The 9251-nt window shown below is 42.1% G+C and overlaps 1 protein-coding gene across 1 annotated transcript; it reads left to right on the top strand.

The window, feature by feature from the left end:
* Nucleotides 1-19: 19 nt before the first annotated feature.
* lmod2b (leiomodin 2 (cardiac) b) lies at nt 20-8489 on the top strand. Its single transcript, XM_071502932.1, has 6 exons — nt 20-1866; nt 2158-2658; nt 3428-3688; nt 3819-4034; nt 4162-4623; nt 5682-8489. Exons 1-6 carry the CDS (start codon nt 1591-1593, stop codon nt 5706-5708), a joined length of 1743 nt encoding a protein of 580 aa, XP_071359033.1. The 5' UTR covers nt 20-1590; the 3' UTR covers nt 5709-8489.
* Nucleotides 8490-9251: the final 762 nt, after the last annotated feature.

The following is a 9251-nucleotide window of genomic DNA, read 5'->3' as shown; positions in this document are numbered from 1 at the left end:
AGAAGAGATTTGGGGTGATGACGCTGATGATGAGCTGTGTATATAAGTAGCATGTGTGTCAGCATTTGGAGAGTGTGTTCATGTGCTTTCTGTTTGTGCGTCAGTGACACTGTGTGAGCCACTCTGCAGGTTTTTATTTTAAAACTTCCAGCTGAGTAAATCTGCTGTCAGCCAGATACATGTGCCTAAATGATCAACCTATCGGTGAGGTCAAGCTACTTTCCATCAGAAATCCTTTGACACAACAGCTATTTTTAGTTTCTCAAAATTATTAAATGCTGAAACCCAATTTAGCATTACTGGGCCTTATTCTGTTGACATAATTCTAATCCCACACCTTTGTAATCCATTTGAAAGGTCAAATAAGGTGCAAGTATTTAAACATGAGTGTGTTGCCCTGTGAGGCTGTACTTTAAGCTAAATGCTAATGACAGCATGCTAACATGCAGATGTGTGGAAGGTATGTTTACCATCTTTCCCATAAAGTGTTAGCTGCTAACAATTGCTAATTAGCACTATTCACAGCATATACTATTTAGGCTGATGTGAATTAGTTTTTACAAGTATAGTCTTAAACCAAAGTAGATGATAAGCTAAAGAATCACAATTACAAATTATCCATAAGGGGGCATGAATATGTGTGTACCAAGTTTCATGGCAAGCCATCCAATAATTGTCCACCAAAGTGGCGGAGTGATCAACTGACACACCATGCCTGTCCTTGAGTCATGCTCGCTAAGAACCCAAAAACCTAAGAAGCTTCTTTGTGAATTTTAAGAGAGACAGAGTGTGTGTATTCTTGGGACATGTTGGTTTGTCTAACTCAAACAAAATTTAAAAAGTTATCTGAAAGCCAATGAGTCAGGGGGAAAAAATAAAAACCATACAGAAAAACAATACATATCACGAAAGACGTGCCGATTTGTCTTCATGGACATGCAGAGATTGAGCTTTTTTTTCGGGTGATACATTATCTCTGGTTATCTTTCTTGTTTTGCATATCTGTTGGGTCCAGTGCCGGTCTTTTTTGGCCATGAACAAAGCCACTCAGACCATGGTGACGGACTGCTACGTTGACAGGCCACATAGTGTCTGAGCTCACATGCTTTTTGTGGCTCTGTCTCAGAGCACTGCCTCCCAAAAAAGACGCTGCATCATGGGGCCCACACTTTGCTACGTTCCCTTCTGATCCCTCTCTTAAGGCCCAAACAGCAGCTGTGGAGATTAGAGAGAAGAGGACACTGACAAATGCAGGCTCTTCCTCACAGCGACACAGCAAGCCAGGACAGAACTGGTTCAGACTGGAGTGGACTCTCATCAGAAGCACCTTTTAACTAGACCGAGAACATCCAAACGCCTTCCCTGACAAAGATCTCCTTGATTGGACTCTGAATTTCCAATGACCCCTTATGTCCTTTGATCTCCGGTGACCTCACAGTGGACCTTATCTTTTGTTGGAATCTCTACCCCCACACTTCTCCTTTATTTGGGGGTCTACACAAGGTCATATGCAACTCAAGAACTGGGAACTGGTCTTTCTGTATTAGTTTGAACTGATTCTGACTGGTCTGTGCTATTCACACCTTGGCCATGAGTTGTTTCGGGTACCGTCGAGAGCTGAGTAAGTATGAAGATGTCGATGAGGACGAGCTTTTGGCTTCCCTCAGCCCAGAGGAGTTGGCCGAGTTGGAAAAAGAGCTGGCAGACATCGATCCTGACGCCAACGTGCCCATAGGACTCAGACAGAGAGACCAGACAGACAAGACCCCAACAGGCACCTTCAGCAGAGAGGCCCTCATGAAGTACTGGGAAAACGAGACGCGTAGACTGCTGGAGGACGAGATAGGTGGAGGAAGCCCCAAACCGGTAAGTGATGGTGTTTAATTAGATTTGCTTGGCATTTGTAAAATGTGCCAGAGGCAATATCAGCTAGTTTGAACTTGTATCAGATGAAACTAAGGACAGATTACTTAAAAAGTTAAAAGTAAGAAGTTCTTTGAAGTATTAACAGGTGGAAAAATCAAAGCAAATCACTACAGCTGCCTTTAAACCATCCGTTACTTTAGTTTTACAATATTTTAGTTAAGTATTAAAGAAAACAAATACTCAAAATTACAAAATTGCATTTCAAACACTGAAGGGCTTTTTCAAACACAGGATGAAGTGCAAGAGGAGGAGTGTGTGACAGAAGGAAACAGTGAAGCAGAGGATGACAAAGATGATGAAAATGAGAAAGAATTGAAAAAGTATGAAAGCAAGGAAGAAGAGGAAGAACAGAATGATGAGGATGAGGAAGAAGATGAAGAAGAAAAGGAGGACAGCGAGGAAGAGGAGGAAGAGGAGGAGGCTGTAACAGAGGAGGAAGAAGAAGATGAGGAGGAAGAAGAAGATGAGGAGGAAGAAGAAGATGAGGAGGAGGAACAAGATGATAAATTAAAGCCTGAACCCTCAAATGATTCTGGGACATTGCGGCCTGACACCCCAAAGCTACTAAAACCTCCGAGGGTGGATCCAATTAGACTTACTCCTCCCCCTCCACCTGCTGACACCAACACAACCGGAAACCCAACTGTTGTTGACGAAGCTCTCCAACAAGTCCTGAGCAACGATCCTGAACTCACAGAGGTTAATCTGAACAACATTGATGACATCTCACAGGTATGAATACAGACCAGCACACCTTTCAGGACCAAATGTATGACTGTCATGGCAAAAGGCATTGTTTGTTTCTTGGTGAGCGCTACGTGTGCAGTGTAAGAAAAGCCTAGTAAAGTTCCACCAAAACAGACGATTAGCTATGAGTTTCAAACAGGGGTGGACGTTTGTCAGACATAAACATGTGTTAGCTTCCAGCTTGCTAGGATCCTGCTCTTTACTGTTGGGTAACTTTTGATCGTATGCCAGCTTAATTTTAGAACATCTCGCCATGGTTATGTAATGAAGGGCATACTTTAATATTTGATAGAAACACTTCCCATGACTGGAGAGAGAACAAAAACACTGTGTCCTTTGACAAGGATTTTGTTTTCTGTCTGCACCTTAAACTTGAAATCTACCTGTGGTTTACTCAATGGCAGGTAGAAGCTAGTAACGTTATTTTGCTCAATTTGGTATTATCTGAAATGGCCAGAGGACAACTGCCTCGCAACTTGGGTTCAAGCTCTTGTGTTGACCTGGTAAATGTTAGCCTTACTGAAATGGTGCTGCGACCTCTATGCAGCGGTGGTGGGGGAGAACCAATGGTCCTTAAACTATCATATCATTAAATTAACTATAAAGCTCCTTGTGTCAGTGTTTCAAAAAGTTTCAGTGGGGTATATATTTTGTTGTAATACAGGTCAAATTATATTCTATATGCTAGCATGTTGAGAAGTTCTCATATGTTATGGGAAACGTAAACATTTATTTATTCTAATTTACTTCTTAGGAAACTCTGATCCGATTTGCTGAGGCACTGAGGTCCAACTCCCACGTGCGGGTCTTTAGCCTCGCAAACACCCATGCTGATGACCCCGTGGCTCTGGCCATCGCTAAGATGCTGAAGGAGAACTCGTCCATCACCAGTCTGAATATAGAGTCCAACTATGTGACTGGGAAAGGCGTAATGGCGCTGGTCCAAGCACTTCCAGGAAACAACACCCTGACTGAGCTTCGGTTCCACAACCAGAGACATATGTGTGGAGGACAGGTTAGTTCTATTCCCTCATCTGCCGTTTTTTCCATCACCATAACAACCTATCTTCCCAGAGAAAACAACACCTTAGACACCACCTTTTTTCTTCCTGTATTGTCTTCTTTCCTTAAACTGCCTCCCACAGGTAGAGATGGAGATGGTGAAGATTCTGAGGGAAAACTACACCTTGATCAAACTGGGTTACCAGTTCAACCTCCCTGGTCCCAGGATGAGCATGACGGGGATCCTCACCAGGAACCAGGACCGTCAGAGACAGAAACGACTGCAGGAGCAGAGGCAGCAGCAGCAGGGCCAACAAGGGGCGACAGAGGGAGTTGTTAACCCCCGAACCACTGCACTGGTACGTAACTTTGCTCCTAAAGCACAAAATTGGGTAATTTATGGACTGGTCTGACTGAATAGCGTTCCACAGGCAGATGGCAGGGTGAGCTACATATTCCTATATGTTTCCTTGCCTCTATCTCCAGAGAGGAACACCTAGTTCATCACCTTACAACTCACCTAGAGCCTCTCCTTGGTCCTCACCCAAACTCTCTCGGAGTGACCTAGCTAAAAAACAGACTCCTCCTGCTCCACCTCCACCTCCACCTCCACCACCTCCTCCTCCTCCCCCACCCCCACCACCACTGCCTCCTCCACAGCAAGAGAAGAAGAAGCCCACCAGGATGATCGCAGAGGTCATCAAGGCACACGAGGCAGGCAGCAAGAAGGTGACAAAGACAAAAGGGAAGAAGAGCAAGAAGGGGAAGGCGAAGGAGTCAGGGAAAGAGGAGACGAGCAGCATCCTGAAGGAGCTCAAGAACGCACTGAGGCCCGTGTTTGTGGAAAGGAAAGGCGAGGAGGGCAGCCGGCCATCCACACCAATGAGGTCAGCCCATGACCAGCTGATGGAGTCCATCCGCAGCAGCAGCATCCGCAACCTGAGACGGGTGAGTGCAACAATACTGACATTAAAATGATGCCAAAATTGGCCCTTAATTGTTTTCATTTCCACCCTTATTACCAGTGGTATTGTCCCCTAAATACTGTATCAGATTGAAGATGTATTATTTGGAAATGTATCTAGTGAAAGGTGGCAAAAAACATTCCTCCTCCACAAACAGTCACACTATGTGCTTAATGAAAAACCGTAGTGTCCCCCTATAGGCGACGTGAACAAGTAGGAAGTTTAATTTAGATGAAGATGACACAGAGTCAGTGGTGTCTGAGTCATCTCTGTGGCTGACATGGTATGCTCAGTCTCTACACTGGGGTAGGCAGGCAGACGGCTGCTTACCACCTTCTATCACTGCACTGTGATATGATCACAATGCTTTTATAGCCAGAGAGAGAGATACAGAAAAGCCAGCATATAGCAAATAATTATATCAGCCAAGCCAGTCAAGTGTTCTCGGTCTGAAGCGAAAGAAAAATTGATACAGAGAAGAAAAATAGGATGAAAACAAAAAGACAAACAATAAACAAGAAGTAACTATTGCTGTAATGAAAGCTGAGTACATCTGTGTTGTTATTTTGAGTGCTTGCTATTTTTTGTCTTGGAGAGGAGAGACAAGCATTACCTTGGCTGAAGCTTTAGCACGGCTTGTTACATTGTTCGAGTGGAAAATAAGCTCTGCCCTCAGATGGCAGGGTCTCCTAGCTGTGAAATTCCTGCCACTTAGGGCTGGTATTTATAGAAACTGTTCACTGGAGCTTTGATAAAGATGCATTACCACAGCACGCAGCAAACACCACACATTTGACAAAACAGCCCAAATCATCAACAAAACATCCTTTGACGCCACTGAGGACATCTTGCTGCAATGTCCAAGTTTGTATTAGTCAGAAACCAACAATAAGCATGGTTCAGAAATCATAATTGCTAACTAATGTCCATTTCTCTCATCCCTATCTTGACTGTCACCATCACATTTCTTAAAAAGCATTAAAGCATTACAACTATTTCCATGGCTTCAGTTAAAACTGACATACTATTGTCATTTTCCAGGTGGAAATCCCACATCATCTACGATAATACAAGCAGAAATAACACAGCTCTGCTTGTTGCTGTGGGAATCTGCATAATGATGATGATGGAGAGACCAACAGCGATGAAGGCACAAGGTGAAAACATGTTGGGATGACTGAGGAGGCACAGACTGAAATCTTACTCATGAAAAAGAAAACATACTGGAAATTTGCACTGCAGTTATAGCTTTACATTTGAATAATATTTAAGTTTTTTTTTAAAAGTATTTATGCATTATAGAAAATGGTATTTATATTTTCATTTTAAAATGAGTTGACTGAACTGTTTATTGACCAGCTGTCTAATTCACTGTCTTGTAAAATTGTAAATATTATCTGTTGCTGGTTGAATTATGTGATAATCTCTAAATATAGCAATTTGGTGTTTACAGTACTACCTGTCAAAGTATGTAGACTTGTTTTCTAATTCTTTGGTTACTGGATGAATTCCATTTGAAAAAAAAAAGCGTCAGGTTGTTATACAGAAGGAGAGGCAGCACACATGCAGCCGCTGTTTTTAATCAGCTTACTGGTCAAGCACCTCTGATGCATTTTCCCACTCTGACACATCCACAACACACCCACTCCAGTTGGCATATATTAGAACAGGGCTTTTGCGCACACTGAACAATTCACAATGCATGACAAGTGAGGGGAAATAACAGACACTCACCATCAGTACAGAGAAGAAATATTTCAAACAAATATCACAAGATCAAATAAAAAGCTGTGGGCTACTTAAAAGCTGCAGTGCACGAAGCCTTTAAAGGAAGAATTTTTGATACACATTCTTACTCTTAAAATGTAAAGTCACAGCCCTAACTTCCTCAGTCCAATGTACTTAAGGGTTTTTGCTGCTACAGCCTTAAATGGTCTGGTATGACCAGTCATTTCAGTTTGGCCTTCATGACCTATGTGGTCTTTGGAAGCCACCAAAGGATGCAGTCCCTCAATTGGGACACAGCAATTGAGTTAGCTAATGTTAGCTAAACTTAGCTACCATGCGCTACTGTAAAATTCCAATTTAAAAGTTATAGCAACAGTATGTACAGTTCAAAGCTATTGGGTAGCGGCAGCTACTGGGTCAGTGGGAGTATGTTAGGTTGACGAGGCACAAAAACCGAAGGATTTGCAAATTAAGATATGGGGTACTCAAGAGAAACATATTGACATGAGAGAAAAAGGAAAAGGAGACTGAATAAGGGAGATGACGAATCCGTCACTGAGAGAAAGAGGTGACAGGTTGGGAAGGAGAGACCAAGAGCATGTGAGGGTCTGATGACAGATGAGAGAGTGAGAGCAAAGTCTTAGAGCTATAGAGTCTGAGAGATGTGAGCTATTAACATCGGTCAGCCTAATCCTGCTTCTGCATTTGCTAATGTGTTTTGGAGTTCCCCAACTCCTAAGTGCAGCTGTTCAAAGACAGCACAGGCAGGGGCTCAGGGGTGGCAACAACTAGAAAACTTCAAATTACATGATGGCAAGCCATTTCTCAAAGTATACCAGACATTTTTAGACTGATTTTGTAGATTACAGGCATTCCATTCACCTCAGTGTGGTGCATGCACCTTGCATGTGGATGCGTTGAGATGGTTGTCAGAAGTTTGACACTGAGATTTGACTGCTTAACTGAAACCTTTTTAATACAGGGATGTACGAAATTTAATTAATAATTTTTATGATGTTCATGCTTGTTTATTCATTTTCTCCTGGATTTAACATTTCCACTGACGAAAAGCCAACCTTAAACTAGCCACATGAAAGGTTTGGATGGAACTGAATTCAGCTCCTATGCAGGGTACATGACTCACACCAAAAACCAAGTACAGCAGCTCAGTATGCACAATGCATTCTTTTAGTAAAGTGTAAAAGCTAAGAATACAACTGCCTCTACTGGAATACAGCACTTTATCATATATGTCAAACTGTAAATAAAGGGATCCTTCCATAAAATCCATCCATAAAGTGTACAGACTTCCTGCCTGTAATTGGGGTCTGTGCACTCGGGGTGGTCACTACATTATCCTCTTAAAAATTCAAGACATTATTTTCAGAGTGGACAGAGGTTTTCATGTCCTGTAGGAAATAAAATTCCAGTCTCTGAACCACAGCAAAATTGTCACATAATGTGCGTTTGCATGTATTCCTTTAACACTGAGCTACAGAACATCCCTTACGTTTCTCAGTCACACTCAGGCCCTTCGACCTTTGCATTTCTTACTAATGTATGCATGTGATGCTGCTGTGTCACAAATGACATCTGTTCTACTGCACTGCTTCCAAGCTGATAAATTCCGAAAATGCAAATCAAGCTGCAAGCACATTAAAGGGTAATTTCACCAATCACTGACATAATACCCTAACTGTAATATTCTATTTAACGACTAGCTGGACATCTGGCTGCATTTTAAGAACAACAAAATCATGTGATCATACTTAAGTCTTGTAACTCTTTATATACTATATTTATGTTTGTTATCTATAAGCAACAGACATTTAGTGGCACTTTTGTATTACTATATTTACGCTTACAGCAAGTCAAGAAAAAAAAAGAGAAAAAAAAAGTGTGCTGTTGCTTCTATAAATGCTTTTTGTCTTTCTGCCTGTGTGTATGTGTTGGTTAGGGTCTCTATGGAATCACTGTCTCCATGTACTGCTGCCACAATAGTGGAAAGTTCCATACCTGCTCTAATCCCTCTCATAAACTCTGCAGCAGAGAACTGATACAGGGTCAGTGTGGTGTCAGCTGATGGGGACATTAACTAAAAATAAATGGTGAAGACATTGAGTTGTTGTCATTGGTGTGATTGGTCACTGTTAATTATAGGATCAGTTCTTGCTGTGGCTTTTAGAAGCATTGTCGTAAAGGCATTTTTTAGTTCCTCACTTTTTCATTTACCTAATGGACAGTCGCTATAGGCATCTTATGTTCTTGCTGCATGCCTTCTTTTCTTACAGCTTGAGTATTTTCAGCTCACAAGCACATTAAGTAATTGTTAAGAAAAGTAATTTGCGGGACGTTGTATCTGATTCTACTGTGCTCATTTGTACCTGGAAAATAGATGAGATCAATGTCTGATTACCTTGCTTTCTGTCTGAATTAGTCTGTCCCCACGTGCACAAGAGAAGCAGTTCACAGATGGAATCAAAACAAACTGGGATGTCCTCAGCGTTCAGCTATTTCTGTCTCTCGTACACAAATATTCACTTTTATAGCTGTATATTGCTATTATTAGATACACGAGGGACGTCTACACTCATTCCAAGAAAGGGACATGAATGCCTTTTCTTCCTCTTTTTCGGAAACTGGAGTTTTACAGTCACACACACAAGTCATTACAAAGAGATAACTAGCTGTGCTTCTGCTTTCTCCCTGACTCACCCAGTTTTCATTTCTACCTGGCTCAGTGAGTGAAATGGTAGCAGCGAAGAGTGTGCTAATCCCCTGCTCAGCTGTTACCAGATCTGTCCAACTCCCTGTCTCGCTGTCTAATGCAGGTGATGAGGCCTGTATTCATCACTACAAACACACACACACACACACACACAG

This window comes from Trachinotus anak, unplaced genomic scaffold (assembly GCF_046630095.1).
Source record: "Trachinotus anak isolate AG129_WGS33_773 ecotype Australia unplaced genomic scaffold, CSIRO_AGI_Tana_v1 ptg000018l, whole genome shotgun sequence".
Lineage (NCBI taxonomy): Eukaryota > Metazoa > Chordata > Actinopteri > Carangiformes > Carangidae > Trachinotus > Trachinotus anak.
This window is presented reverse-complemented; position numbering and strand designations above follow the sequence as displayed.

Excerpts from the sequence above, each read along its gene's own strand:
- lmod2b (XM_071502932.1), top strand. The coding sequence starts at position 1,591 with ATGAGTTGTTTCGGGTACCGTCGAGAGCTGAGTAAGTATGAAGATGTC. Across the intron at positions 2,659-3,427 it reads ACATTGATGACATCTCACAG|GAAACTCTGATCCGATTTGC; the intron begins GTATGAATACAG and ends TTTACTTCTTAG. Across the intron at positions 4,624-5,681 it reads GCATCCGCAACCTGAGACGG|GTGGAAATCCCACATCATCT; the intron begins GTGAGTGCAACA and ends GTCATTTTCCAG.